This window comes from Ischnura elegans, chromosome 9 (genome assembly GCF_921293095.1).
Source record: "Ischnura elegans chromosome 9, ioIscEleg1.1, whole genome shotgun sequence".
In the NCBI taxonomy this organism is placed as follows: Eukaryota; Metazoa; Arthropoda; class Insecta; order Odonata; family Coenagrionidae; genus Ischnura; species Ischnura elegans.
Genome location: NC_060254.1, coordinates 110,384,141 through 110,399,642, shown reverse-complemented (window position 1 = coordinate 110,399,642; position 15,502 = coordinate 110,384,141). Strand labels below are relative to the sequence as shown.

The following is a 15,502-nucleotide window of genomic DNA, read 5'->3' as shown; positions in this document are numbered from 1 at the left end:
TCCCCACTCTTGGCTCCACAAATGAACGTTGTTTAAGTCCGATGATAGAATTTCATAGAGTGATCACTAATTTCGCAATAGATGACAGAGTCGTCAGCAGATAAACGTATTTTTTTCTCGTATATTCTTTTCTGTGTCCTTGTTGAGCTGTTACCATGCTCAGGTGTTTGTATATGTGGGCTAATTGGTATTTGGCTGGCGTGTTTTGGGTTCATATTCTGTGTACGTGATCATTGTTTATCCTTCATCGAACCCCTTGTCCCCCTCCCTGTTTCCCCCTCCCCAACTGAACCAGGCGCATATATCGGTACACTGCGGGTGTTCAACACCTTAAGACTGATAGTTACCCCTTGAAGCGGAGGTCGTTGTAAGTTTGTTTTTAGGCGTTTAAAATTACAAAAGTGTGTGTGTTCATCTCACCAAATCAAGCGTGAGTGTTTTGTTTTTAAAATGAAAACAAACTCCATCGTCGTAGTCGGCCAATCAGACGAGCCAGAGACTTCCCGTGAAATCGGATTTTGCAATCTCAAATTTTGTCCAATCGGCAGGTGCAATAAAATCACTCATGTCACGTAAAGTTATTCCGAGCTTTTCATGAGACTTTGCGCAGGTATTTCGTAGCTGCTAATGGTAATGATTGTAATAGCTGTAATTATAAATTTCATAACATATCAATGCCATATATGTAGTATAGTTGTGGATAGTATGTCGGAATATCGCTAAAAGTGTCATCGTGTCGGTGCAGCGAATCAATCATCCATTGACTATTTCAAACGGTATTCATGTTGAAAAATTTTGCATCTTGTGTTTAGCTGACCAAAATAAAGTGGAAAATGGATTAGCTAGGAATGTATTTGAGTAGAACGAGTTGAGATGGTGATTACGGATCGAGAATATGACCTTTTTTATTAGCGATATTGAGTAGAGATGGAATTTGTGTTTTATATGAGACTTGGTGAAAGTATTTCACTGCTGTATCATTGGAGTAATATTGGTCACCCCTAGTCACCAGTCACCCCCTTCTTTTGTTTGTGGAGGACCTAATATCTATTGCTGGAGTAGAGAGTGGGAACCAGGCATTCTCCCATATATTTTCCGTTGGGTACTGTTAGAATTCTGAAGGACCGTGTGTTTCGTAGAGGCAGTATGTCCCAGTATCACGCATTTCAGTCTGTACTCATCTTTCCCGCGTGCGTACGTTATACGTCATGGAGAAAATTGTGACACTAAATTTTAACTGTGGATCTTTGAGCTAAGCGTTCCGATTGGCTGCGAGTTTGCCCTGTACCGGATTCTCTGGACGAAGGCAAATGCAGGCAAAACAGCCGAAGTCATGAGTTATCCAGAGCATCCGGCAACAGGGCAAACTCACTGCCAATGAGAGCACTTGGTTCAAAGTTTCTGTAGTTCAAAAACATTGCGTTTTCAACCTAAAAATATCATTAGTAATTTTGGTTCCTACTGACATCTATAATCAGGGTTAAAATTCCGTGGCACAATTTTTCCCCACCCATCATAAAGAACAAGGACTTCGTATGGATGTATAATTTAATAATTACGCGTAAAATATATGGAAATGCCGCCGCGTTTTTTTCTGTTGCATTATTTCGCCGTTCTTTTTTTTCGAGTTTTTTTTGCGAACGGAGGAAGGGAGCGTTTGGCTTTTCCTCCTCCTCCCCCCCTTAACTATTTAAAATACGCACGAAAGAGTCGTGTTTTTCTTCTCCTTTTTTTTTCCTCATCCGAATCAATACTGCGGTTTTTCCAAAGGCCGAACCGACTCGACAGCCGAAGCTTTCCCCGTCCAAGGGTTTTAAGTCCGTTCATGTTGAAAGATGGCCCTGGGAAATCATTTTTGCACAAAAAAAGAGGGAAACGGCCGTTAGAGAAGGAATATTTTTTGATGCAAAGAGATGAGTGTAGCGGGAGGAGTGTGGAGGGAGGGGTTGGGCAGAGAAAATGTGATGGAGGGAGGAAGGATTTCACCCGCTGACACCACTGCCTCGTATTCGCACCTACCCTCTCCGAGATTGGATCAATACTTCATATTAAAGCGTTCGGACTGGACGGAACAATTCATTTTTGCACACAAGGCCGCAAAAGCTCGTTCGCGTGTCGCGGAGCTTAACGTGGCTCAAGAGCTGATTAAATCGGCTTTAGTCGAGAGAACAATTATGCTGCCGTCTCCATACGACCGGTTTCCAGTGTACCAGAAAAGAATCGTGTAATGGATTCAAACTGTTTTTGTAATCCATGATTTTTTTCTCGCTACTTCCTTTAATAACTGCAGTTCCATCCATCGTGGTAGCTATTAATTATCACCAAAACGTCCGTATGGAATATTAGCAATCATTTGGAACGGAACGAACTTTGTTTTTAATCCCCTCTCATTATTTACAAACAAAGATGAAAGTGTCCAAAAACATAGGATGATTTGGTAACTTTGAGTGTGGATTTAAAACGGAGAGTCCATGTAGACGCTGAAATGAATATTTTCCTATTTTACACCCTTATTATTTTCATATTCTAGTTAGGACTTCCTGAAGTTTCCTATTTATGAGTTAAAGCATGGCTCGCTCATAGGAGGCACCCGATTATTATTATTAAGTTTGTTGTTACTTTCTCTTGAATTTTTCATGAGTAGTCCCCATTCATTATACCTCCGATCCAAATAACTGCGATATTTCGCCAATATTTGAAGTTTAGGGCTGTTGGTAATGTTGTCAATTTTACTTTGATGTAAGCTACGTACCGTCTATGTATTTCCATCGCGGTAAAAATTCTTTGCGGGTGCCTGTACGGTGCGACGTATGTTCCAGGATGAAATCGGCGCACGACCTTCAGAAGAGCGGGTATGGACGGAAAATTGTATCGAACGCTTTGCTTTGCTTCTTTCTCCGAGTAGCGCGCTCTGCTGACATTTTTAGGCCAGCCAAGTTTACTCGACACAAGTTGTGACCGTGATTAGGCTTAACTTCGTGAGTACAGTTTTTGTTTCTTTGAGGAATAAAAACTCGGAGCCCGCTTAAGTTGTCTTTATGGGATAATTGGTCTTGCTATCATTTGCTGCTCTCTATTACGTGGCCTTGACTCACTTTGCGGTGAAAACATGTGTTTGAAGGCCATTAGTTTGTCTTCTCTTATATTCTCATTTTTGTGTGCTATCTTTTCACATTTAACCAGATGTTAAGTTTTGGTAGCATTCTCACATTCTAAGTTCTTCAGGGTGTTGTGGCTTGGTAAATGAAAACATTTTTATTCCTGAAATCAGTGCTGATATCGGAATATGCGAAAGGCGAATGTATTGCATATAGAAATAAGTTCCGAGATTTTGTTTTATAAAATATGAGATTGAGGATAAAATAACGCAATCAAACTTCTTGAGATTTTAGTGACTTGCCGAAAATGTTTCAGTGCCAGTATTTCTGCTGTTTCGTAAGAGTATCGGTGGATATATCCATAAATTTTCATCTGAATTAGCTTAGAACGTTAAGTTTTTGCTAAAACATTTCTCTGCTGAGAGAATAAAGTTTGCTCTTAAATAACCGACGGAGGTGAATAAATGATGCAAGCCAATGTTTAATTTTGTAATGCAAGATTTGAAAAGAAGAATTCTTAAATTTGGAGGGAAGCTGAGTGGGGAACTAGCACACTGTGGGCAAGGGATTTAATGAAAGGAACATGGAGGGGAAAAAAGCACTGATAAATTTCAATTCGCCCCTATTATCTCCCCGGGGGGAAGCAACAAGGCTCCAATCGTAATCTGGGGCGTCATTTTAAGGGTGGAGTTTTTTGGTCCAACATTGCACGTCTCAAACGATGGAATAAGTCTCAGCCTTATGGAGAAGATAAAGAGAATCGATTTCATTTCCACTATCAAGATACATTTTTTATTTTGACCTGTGTGTCACGTTATTTTGTGTCTTCACCGCATATTTGTGTACTGATTCATTTGCTTTGGCAGTGCAAAAATATTTTATGAGCGAATGCACTTACATATTTTGGCATTCGACTTACTAAAACACAGATTTATCAAGAAAAATTCCATACAATTAGTGTATATTACTTGAATGATCGTACATGCAGAAAGCTGAAACTCATGTCAACGGTACTAAGAAGTGAAAATTCTTAATGATCTGAGAACGTACTCAATATATATGACGTATTCCTTCATGTATACAAATGTCGAAATATGATATATTCAGGTACACTTCTGTGTGTCAACACACTGTAATTTGTTAAAATCCCGCTGTTTAGTACATACCCTAGTGCGATTAGCCTCTCTGTCATTATTTTAGTAGCGCAGTTATTAAGCGTAGATGATCGAATTCAGTGTTATAGCAAAATGTGTACATAGGTGTACAAAAAGATGTACAATGCCCATGGCGTGCGATGCGTTGTTTGAAAAGGTCACAGCTGTTGGCGGTATGTAACTGTCACATCAATTCTTATCTATAACTGTCATCAACAGTCTTTATTGCTTCTGTAGTGGCTCTCCTTTTTGGTAGAAAGATTAATGAATTTTACTTTAAGCAATTATTGTATCAATTCGAAACCACAGCTAAATAGCTAGAATTTAAATTGAATTACCATGCGATTTAATTAGAGTTGAATCAACAGGGAAGTGCACTAGTGTTTCAAATGCACCAAACACATTCTTTAAATTGGAGTTCAGAATAACATAATGTCGTAGAACCACAGTTTAAATCCTAATAGTGAATACTTTATTCGAGATGACCGTCTGAAATATGGAAAAATTCAAAGGCCGCGAAAACGGGTGTCCATGTTGAATATTGGCCGTGACGTCACAAGGCAGTAGCAGAAGGCAGCTTCTACACCGTTTAATTCTACCACATTGCATTGTCTATTGCATAGAAAAATTACAGAATTTGAGGGTATCCGTTTTTTGCTGTCATAAAATATCTTCAGAATATATATGTGGCTGCTTCTCTTTTGAGTAAACGACTTCATCATTGCGTAATATATTAATATTCATTTACGAGTCAACTTCAAGTTTGGAAAGAGTAGTACGAATAGCACATTGAATCTTTAATAAATGCATGATGGCATTTATTTTTCGCTGGGTATATTTTGACACAATGCCGTTTATCATGCCAAAACGTTTTTTGTAAGAACCGAGTCAAACTAATAAACCTATTTCAGACGTTTGCTGCAAGACTTATTCGTTGCGTATGTATTCACGCCGGCCGGAACGTTCGCCCTTCGCAACTAGAATCATGGGATGTTAGCCTTATTTCCGAGCTGGCTGGTTGTTGCAATGGTTCGCTGTCCAGGATGGGTTCAAGAAAAGATAATCTTGGTTAGGAGAAGGAAAATTCCAACGATTTATAAATGGTATACCAAACTTTGATGTATTTATGGTTACTGAATTTTTGAATAAGGAGGACAGGTTCAACGCTCCATAGAAATGCGAGACGTTAAGGCTAACAAGGGGAGACCGCGTACCTTGCTGCATCTTTTTCAATTAGGGCGTTAGTTAGGCTGTAATTAATTAATTTTCATGCGTTACTTTTTACAAATTATATATATAAATTTAAAATGTCCACTATTTAACAATGGGTCGGTTGGGGTAGTGGTAGCGTGCACGTTTGTATGATTAGATCGCACCCGAAAGACCGTGGTTCAAGACTGCGTCACGGCTTTATTTTTTGTTGTATTCATTGTGATTATACGGCATCAAGTTTATCATTAATTATAATTGCAGCAATCATTGAGATGAGACAATTTTTTTATCATCATTATGGCGTTTAGGTATTTTAGCAGTGTCATTACAAACGCAGAGATACGATGACTACAAGGGTTGGTGTGCGCTAAAATGTTAATTTTTTCTTTGCATATACTGACCAACTTCCACATTAAAAATGAAAACCACTCTTGCAAGAGCACATACCATTAAAGGCTCGCGGCAAGCAACAATATGCGTACAGGCATAATTAATAAGAACACAAAGCGAATATAAAATGCCATATATCTCGAACACTTGTAATTCACATTACTCCAAAGGGAGTTTACTTACTCAGTACATACCTCAGTACCTTGTACTCAGTACCTACCAGTTTACCTCAGTAGCAGTGCTAAAAGAACCATTCTGAAATATAATTTCAACTAACAAATAGGATGAAATAAAAGTTGATAACCCTGGACCGGGCGCGCTGGCGTATAAAATACGTCAATCTTTGAAAACCAAGGATTTCGACATTGTACGTACATTCTGGGCTATAATGGTCTCGTGTATTCTTACAATGTACTTTGACTGCCTATATTGCGAGTTTTCAAAGTTCGAGGTATTGTAGCTAATTTTTTGGATCAGCAAGATGAACCCGTCACCAGTGGAGTACAAATTACGCCGCGCGACCTGCCGTGTACCTTTATATCTGTATCACCTATAAATGTACTAATTTCAACAAATAAAGATTAACTTTAACAAAAATCGTTTGTTATCATATATGCACATATCATGGGCAAAGTACGCATTTTGCCCGGTCGTGTAAAAAAAGTCGCGCCATAATTCTTTAACCAAACTACTTTCAGTTTATAAATTACGTAGGTCTACGCGGAAGATGCTATATTTTGACTCAACACACTTTCTGATGTGACTGAGGTACCTATTAAGTAAATTATTATAATATAAATATCAATTTGATCTTACAATACCTTCAAATGATCTTCAAAACAGAATATCATCGATAGGTAAAAGTCAGGAGCAGCCTTGAACCATTTATTCCGAATAGCTTGTGCTTAAGGCACGGGAATGAATATCTTCTCCAGGCTTTTGTTTCGACGTCGAGATGAAATTTGGAACAAAAAATCATTTATAATTCTATTTTGAATTCATGTTTTCGGTACAAGACGACATTTTTAGGAAGCAAACTCCACCGATTACCGGAAACTCTCGCCGCGCTAAAGAAGGCGACGGAATTCAGCGATACTCCACTGGTGACTACTGCCTTGTGACGTCACATCTCAATCAAGATGGAGGCACTGTGTTTCAGCGCAACATGAAATTTTCCGACTTTCAAAACGTTTTAAAGTGCATACCCCAGATGCAGAAAATAAAAGTGACTATACTAATGTTTCTTTTTTAGGCTAAGCTTTCAAATTCAGCAATTAAAAAAAATTAGTGCACTTCCCTACTGTTATTAAGAAACAGCGCGCAACATTACTTTAAAAATGAACTAGTCGCAAGCGTATGGGTTCTGGGTGAATTTGACGAAACTTGCAATTGCACTGTGTATACATACATCTACACATATACCCAAATTTAATTTAATAATATCAGAGATTAATTATTAAAAATGGTTACTTAAAATTAAAAGTTTACCGTACCATTAATTGAGAAAATTAGGCTGTAAAACTGGATCCATAATTTAGTATTAGGGCCTAAACTAAGTTGTTTGCATCATCATTTCACGCAAGGATGCTATGAAGGGGACTTAATCGTTCTAAAATATCAAAATAAACGCTCCGCAACTACTTTCACCCTCTACATTTGCGGTATTCAACGATCTATATTACATTTATCCACTTGTTTCGCTGGTGTTTTGGACGAGAATTCAGATGAAATTCGACACCGGATTTCAGACTTCGCCAGGGTTTAATGTTCGTTACATTTTCATGGTGTTTATTTTCGGAAATGAGTGTTTATCTAGCAGATTCTGGAGTCTTTTATGCGCGTTCTCGGCTTTGAATCGACGTCCTATCTCGTTGTGAATTCCGCGGTTCCTTTAATACGATGGGAGCAGGAATATTTTCTCTCTGTGCTCAAATCAGCCTTTGCGGTTGAAACTCGTTGTGGCTAGAAAGTAACATCCGTGCGGTTTCATTTGATGCTCTCAAACCAGTTCTGAGAAATGTCAATATTGAGTTGAAGTCTTCTTCGTAGAAGGAGTAGATTTATCATCAGCGGCGAAAACCGTAGGTATTTTTATTATAGATGTCATATCATTCCCCACGGTTATTGAACGTTTCAATCTCCACCCAAGAAATGATGTATTCGCTGAAGTTAAAATTCACGGAAGATGCCTCTAGAAATCTCGGGGAAGTTGACCTAAGCCTACTATTCACTCGTGTAGATAATATTTTGGTTGTGCAACTATTGTACTACCTGGCTAGGAGATGCGGGTTGAAATTCTGATCAAATTAAAAGATTGTTTAAAGGTGAAATTCGGCTGTGATCGAGCATTAAAATACAGTTCAAACGAAGACACATTTTTTTAGAAAACTAGAGCAGTAAATTTCGGAGGTGTGTAGGTGAAACTATTACCGATGGTATTAGATGTACGTTCTGAGCTGTCTCATTGCTTTTCCTATAGAGCTCCTATTGAGCTATGCGGCCTGATGATGAGAAAAATTATGTATTCATGTCGTTATTGGTTTGGTGGTTAATGTAATTGAAGCATTCGTTTTTAAAAAATACTTTTAAAAATTTAGGATTGCTTATCTGTGTTGTCGTGCGATTTTAAGTTGTGTCCGCTAAAAGTTGATCCTGTGATTGTCCTAGTAATGAATGTTTAGAAAATTCGTTCAGAAAATTTAGGCAATTATGTAAATGAGCGCAGTCGTGTGACTCAGACCAGTTTGTGGGATAGCTTGATGGAATTGAAGATATTAGTGAATGCCATTTGTTTTGAACTGAACCAATCGATTACTACAGCTCTCGTCATGCTGTGCCATTGTTACCTCAGGCAGATCTTGTGTCAATATCGGAATGGATAAAAAAATTGCCTTTGAAAATGTGAAAAGTTTGGCAGTGGAAGCGAAAATTCGTTTTGTTTACGTGCCATTAATATTTATTTTACCGTGTTTAATTTTTTCCTGGAACTGCATTAAGATTTCTCATTTGACGTCGAATTTCATTCATCCAATTTACTGATGTTAGTTGAAAGCACGACTTAAATTCTGTTTTCTCTCTGACAAAAGCGATGGACGACGGATGACATTGCTACAATGTGATGCTAGTATGTGAGAAACTTGGTCCGAATAGAGTATCATGTAAACTAAATTCGCATATACAGCGGGAAGCGTGTTAATATATTTAGGGTATCGATTGCGTAAAAAAACGTCTTAAACGATGTCTCAAAAAGGGATTCCAACACTGAAATTTGCATCACTTCGCGAAGACATACTTCAGCATCATTCATTCAGTGTGTTATCCCCAAGTCTGGTTTGGATTGGCGAGGGAGAGCTCGCCCTGGGCTAACCCAATACCGTGTGATTATCAGTTCATGCGGCTCAGAAAAATTTCATTGTAAAGAGGGAGGAGGCAGACCTGCCTCCTCCCCCTGGGAAGAACCTGTTCTTCCCTTGAGTCACCTCGAGGTGATGTGTTTGGAGGTGTCCAATGGCTCCATCCGAGTTTTGAACCCTGGGAGTTTAGTTCAGCAGCCGAGCGCTTAACTTCTTGCGTTGCGTCTTTCCATTTTGTACTATAAATATGCGGGGTTCCCACTCAACCGTGAATAAGCCGTGAATTTCGTCCACCGTGAGAAAACCTGGAAATAGCCGTGAAATTCGTCGTTAAACCTTAAAAACTTCTCAAACTTGATTTTAGATCTACGATTGACGGATCAAAAGAAAAATAGGTCAGTCACTCGCAGACACTGTCCTTGCATTTATCTGCACACGTATATTCGAAGCGCAAATATTGGTCCGTCTGTCATGACGACTCACAGACCTTAAGGCTGTGATTAGACGAACTTTAACCAAAGCGATCATTAGCCCTGGCGAAAAATCAGACACCTCTTCACTTCCCTGTCACCCTCCATTCTCCCACTCACGACATTTAGCCGGCCCTAAATTTTGCTAACGATAGGCGGTGTCATAAGAGCACTTTCATTGCTGCGTTTTGCATTCCCGGCGTTTATCGCATTTGCTATATTTTTAGTTAGCGTGCGGCCAGTGATATTTATGTGATCAATATTTCTTCCTAAAATGGCTTATCAAACAGACCGTGAATTTGACGCAATTTAGACCGTGAAAACCTGGAAAAAACCGTGAATTTTATAATTTAGTTAGAGTAGGAACCCTGATATGTAAAAATCGTGTGGAATGTATGAAATGTGTTACATAATATTTAACATACATTTACCGGAGGGTTTTCTCTTGCCGTATATTGAAGAAGCAGTTACATAAGAACGTATTATTCCGTGTGAAACTCAGGCAATATATTTCCCTAGCACAATCCGTAATATTCCCCTCCGCAGCCAATTTCATAATTCGTTTATAATTCCTTCGCCTCGGAGGCAGCATCCCGATTGAGCTGAGGGCCGAAAATTTCCCGCCCACGTGCGAATCAATACTAAAGGTATGGCTTACTTATTTTTTCCACCGTCGAAGCCTTTTCAGGGTGTTCACAGACCCTGGCAATCGTCCGGAAATTATTCATGATTCGCCGGTCCCCGGAAATGCTCCTGGATTTCTCGTGAATTTTTGGCTGGAGTCAAGACTTTTCAAATCATTATTTCAAGGCGAATACATCCTTATTTTTTTTAAATTAACTCGGCTATGATGTCAATAAGGTAATAAGTTATTTGATAACTATACATGATATAATGGAGTAGTTAGCGGTGTGACTGAATCTTAGTTAATGAATCGAAGGCATAGACTTAGTGCTGCTTGTTGAATCGTCAAAATTCCAAAATATACCGATAAAGGAACACATTTTTTTGCTTAAAATTACAATTAAGTATCTTGATACTGTTTGATTAATTTATATTTCATCACTTATTTGGAGAGGCTTGAATATCGCTCGATCATAATTACCTAGTCCAATGGAGATTTTATTCGATAAACAATGTTTGCTATCGAAAAAGTGTAAGTGGTGTTTATAATGCAACGCATCAATCCATTTGCGATCTTTTTCCTGTGCTTTCATAGCTCACCTAATCCTGCATTGAAACTGTTACCTGACCTGGACCAAAATTCCCCCGCCACTATTTCATACATTCTAAGTAGCCTAGTCGGAAACAAAAATCAATGGTGTCGGACTGTGAGAAGGTTCACTTATTTTGTTTCATTGAAGATATTATTCCGATCCAATTCACGGTTGCGTGGAACATTTGGCCAATCACGTAAGACTGTACTGTGATCAGCTTAAGACTGTACGGCGATATTTGGTGGAACTTTGTGACAGGAAACATAATAAAGATAACCACTGTTGTATGCTCCACAGAAGTTTTGATAACCGACCAAAGTTTCGACAATACACTATGTCATAGACTTTGAAAATGACATAGTGTATTGTCTAAACGTGGGTCGGTTATTAAAACTTCTGTGGAACATGCAACAGTGTATCTTTATTATGTTTCCAATCACCTGTGCTTGCCCCTCTCTCACGTTGCGTTTCCCTCTTTCATTCGAAATCCAGAATTCAAATGAATCCCAGTGTGTTCCATTCCCTCGCATGACGTACTCATGTGGATGTTGTTTCCGTTGCAGTGAGGAGAACGTGTACAAGCTGTGTGAACACGTGCGGACGCACCATCCAGCCGAACTGCAGCACTGTCGGGTCGTCTTCGTGTCCAATGAGAAGAGGGTGGTACCCCTGTGGAGGCAGCGGTCCGGCAAGGAAGAGGAGAAACTCGTCATATGGGTGAGGTGGCTCAAATGGCTAAACTCTTTACCTTACCCTTTCAAAGCCCTCTCCATTTTATTACCGTTACTTTGGAGTTGAAAATTCAGAAATTGGCTCCTTTGGCGCACCACGACTTGAGATGTCGTATCTAGACGAATTTAGTTTTAATTTCAACCGATTAAGGCATGACATAGTAGAAGTTTGACGCGTTGAAATGAAAGGGAGGTGCACTTTTCCATAATTATTTAATTCTTTCGAGCTTAGGCTAACCGAGCCGTCATCTGGTATAGCCGAAACGCGTCGCACGCATTAAATAATTGTGGTAAAGTGCAACTAGCTTTCATTTGAATATAGTTTTGTCTATCAGCAGAGATGTAGATTATGTTGCGTAAACCTGTGGCCAGGGACGTTCTGACGTATCTGTCAGCAGTCTCTACCAAGATCTCCAATGTCCTCAAGCAGTGGCGTAGCGAGGAAATTTTATTCGGGGGGCTCAAGATCAGGGGGGAAAATAAAAAAAACAGGGGGCTAAGTAAGTGGAGGGTTTTTAACTAATTTTAGCACTTTTCATCATCGAAAAACTTCATTCTTCTAAGAAGCCTTTTGTAAATTCATGATTTTTCAATATTTGGTTTTCTTTTGTGATGCAAATGAAGTGTACTTAAACATTTCGGGGGGGGGGGGGGGTCAGGTCCACCCCGCCACTGTCCTCAAGAGAAACAACGTAGATTCCATGCTTACCGATAGCCATTAGGCATAAGGACTATCGAAGGCATTTTGAACCTGGATAGCCCGGTAAGTCTGCTGTTGCTGAAAATGAGAAGATACTAAGACTTAGACTAAGATTAAGACTAGGGCTACAAGATAAAATGGGATAGCGCCAAATTAATCTGCCATTCCAACAACTTCTGGGACAAGCTTGCTAAGGAGGCCATTAAGAACAGGCTTAATATAAATAGTTATAATCGAGACACCGGGTATAAATTTACCAATGCGTGGAATCTCATTTAAAAAAATGAAAGTGCTCCTGCTAATAATCAGAAGTTCTAGATCATTCCATCCGATCAGGAGTTAACCTGATTATTGTGATTGTTTAGATTTGCATGTCAGCGTTCTCTGTTCAGTCAAACTTATTCATTCACCCTGATTATGATGGGCGAGTCGTCTCTTGGAACGTCGGTGAACTACGAATTAAACCGTTGAAAAATCCCCGAGGAGACTTCACGCAATTATTTCTCCGGGAAAGAACTATGTGCTCTAAAATTTCTTTCACGATTGATGCGTACTTTATCCTGTGATTCCATTTATTAGTCTGAATCCTTAATAAGCCAGCTTAAGCCGAGTTAAGCTGTTGTTAATTGTACTTTCCTCAGCTCAAAATGCCAACTTTTGTCACAGCTGTTCGTCAAGAAATCGGAAAAATTACGTAAATTTAATAATTCCAGGAAAACCTTGGAAAAGTAGGATTTTTAAGCCGTAAAGACAATTTTTTAGTCGTAAAAGATTAGTACCATGGAATATTGTTCTACGTGTCAGCAAAATTGACTTTTCATCGCTGAAATTTTCTAAAATTTATTTAAACGACGTACGAATGTAACACCGTTTTTTGGATCAATTATTCGACCTTTTCAATTATAAAATTTCAGAATGCTTTCTTAAAAGGTCTGGATTTTTATTCCACATATTGACTGACACCGTCTTACTGAGTATCAATTCGTGGGTGGGTATACATCGGCCATTTTTGCCATTATATCGCCTTATTGTTAATATGAATCTCCATATTTATTATTTTGCCGAATCAATCATCAAGCTTGTCAATATCCTTTGATAAAAAATATTTGACATAAAAATATTTTTAGAAGTAGTGGTAGAAATAAAAATTTTACATAATTAATGCACTCATTTATTCTATAAACATCATGGACGAAGTTCGTCGTTCATATTTTGCTGAGCCGATATGCGAACCGGGGTTTCCCGGTTGCTGATCAGGCAATCTTCAAGTCAGTTGCTATTCAGACGATATTCATCCTCGGCGTTTTAAATTTGCTCCCGTGCGCGTGACTGCGTGCAAAGTCACTTGTTTTATGCAGTGCTCTTTATCTTTTCTATCGTGGAAATATCACAATAATCGCGGAAGACGACCGACATCCTTATTGAGCCAAGGTCTTGAATCGTAGTTATACCAGTGTTGTGCGTCTCCAGGAGGTTTTGGTTTTTTAACACTTTGCGTGCCATGGGCGTAATATTACGTCCTGCTAATCCTTGCGAGGATCGCGTAATATTACGTCTTTCTATTTAATTGACTTCATATGCGTGAAGCTGTAATATTTCGCCCTTGGTACTTGTCCAGTTTACTGCTTAGTGGTTCTGCTATTTCAAAAATCAACTGCTCGATGGAAAAAGAGTTATTTTAATGTCTTGAGGACGAAAAGTCCTCTGTAGCTACCGGCACCCTTATCTCAGGCTACTTTGTGTGAAAATTCTTTGGAGGAAAGAACCGTTCGTTGAGGTTACAGTGACTCTTTTTGTCATCCAGGATTTTGACTGATTTGCTTGGAACAATTCTTTTGTATGACTTCCATGGTTTAAATAGATTAAATTGTGCGTAATAAAAATTTTATACATTTTATAGCGGTACATCATTTGTTGCAGCTTTTTTATTTTTCAAAAACAGAAGGTTTTCATTATTAAAATATATATTTGAAAGTTAGCAGTAAATGTTATTCAACTCATTCATAAAGAAGAGCTAAGTCCATTTTTATTGAAATACACATCGATATAAATACATTTTTGATGCTAATGTTTTAAAAAAATTGCGAATTTAGTAAAAATGGCTGGATTTTTCAGTAGGGCCGGCACTCAAAGCGTAAAAGCCATTGCTCCCTCTTGAGTTTACCGAGTAAGCCCCCTTCCTAGCCTTGGCCGTATGGATCTGAAAATTTCGGCTTAGTATGATACTATGAGACGGTTGCAGCGGGAAGCAGAGGTCGAATCGTGCTAGGCGGAATGTTGAAGAAAAAAAATAACATCCCACGTTTACGTGGCGACTAAAGATAGTCGACGCTCCGAACGAACGAGATGAACCTCAAAGGCCGTTAAGTGAAAAAAAGAGAAAAAAAATGATGCACAAAATGAAGAAATGGAGAGAGGAAGCTGTTAAGGAAGCGAACGTCTTTTGGGGTCCTTCAGCCTCGTGTCCTCCCACCACTCGGAGTTGACTCCCTTCATTTGGACGCATCCGTTGGGTTAAAATGACGCGTAAATGTCATCCGATTCATATTCCGGAACACATATTTAAGGGAAACGTGTCATATGCTGCGAATGAGTGGTTGCGGTCAAATTAAAACCACCCACGCTTCTCTCTCGGCGGAATTTTCTCTGTATATCAAATCGTGTTCAACTCGGGAGGTGGGCGAAACGCAAGGAAAATAATTTCCTCTCTTACTCTTCACTCCTCTGTGGTGACAGTTCTTTTTATGGCTATTTCGTAGCGGTTTAAGCTAACTAGTGAAGAGTTGAAACCCTCGAAATATTTTGCTTTTCACTGTTATTAACCTGACAACACTGTTAGGCACGCAATGTATCCATAGAATAAAAAATGAACTTTGTAATATTCCGCACAATATTTATTAATGACAAATTTTATTATTGGAATGTAACAAAGTTTATTTGTGATTGTATTTTGTAACCATTCCAAGAAGTGAACTCGCGAACAATTGATTTGATTGGGAATGTATCATCTCGAATGGTTATTTGAAGAATACGTACACATGTTTTTTCTTATTTATGCATAGAATAACTTTTAAAATAATCCAAATTCTCGGACTCCTTGCCAATTTGCCTTCACAGTGTATGAATAACAGTTTTCATATAAAAATGGGCCCAATGGCGTAACTGGGTATATGCTTT

General features: G+C 38.8%; 1 protein-coding gene across 1 annotated transcript in view; it reads left to right on the top strand.

Annotated features, from left to right (window-relative positions):
* Positions 1-15,502, top strand: part of LOC124165122 (protein N-terminal glutamine amidohydrolase) — a 112,412-nt gene that overhangs the window by 39,783 nt on the left and 57,127 nt on the right. The window contains exon 2 of the mRNA XM_046542424.1: positions 11,458-11,611. Within this exon, the coding sequence (XP_046398380.1) occupies positions 11,458-11,611 (154 nt within the window). The remainder of the gene's footprint in view (positions 1-11,457; positions 11,612-15,502) is intronic.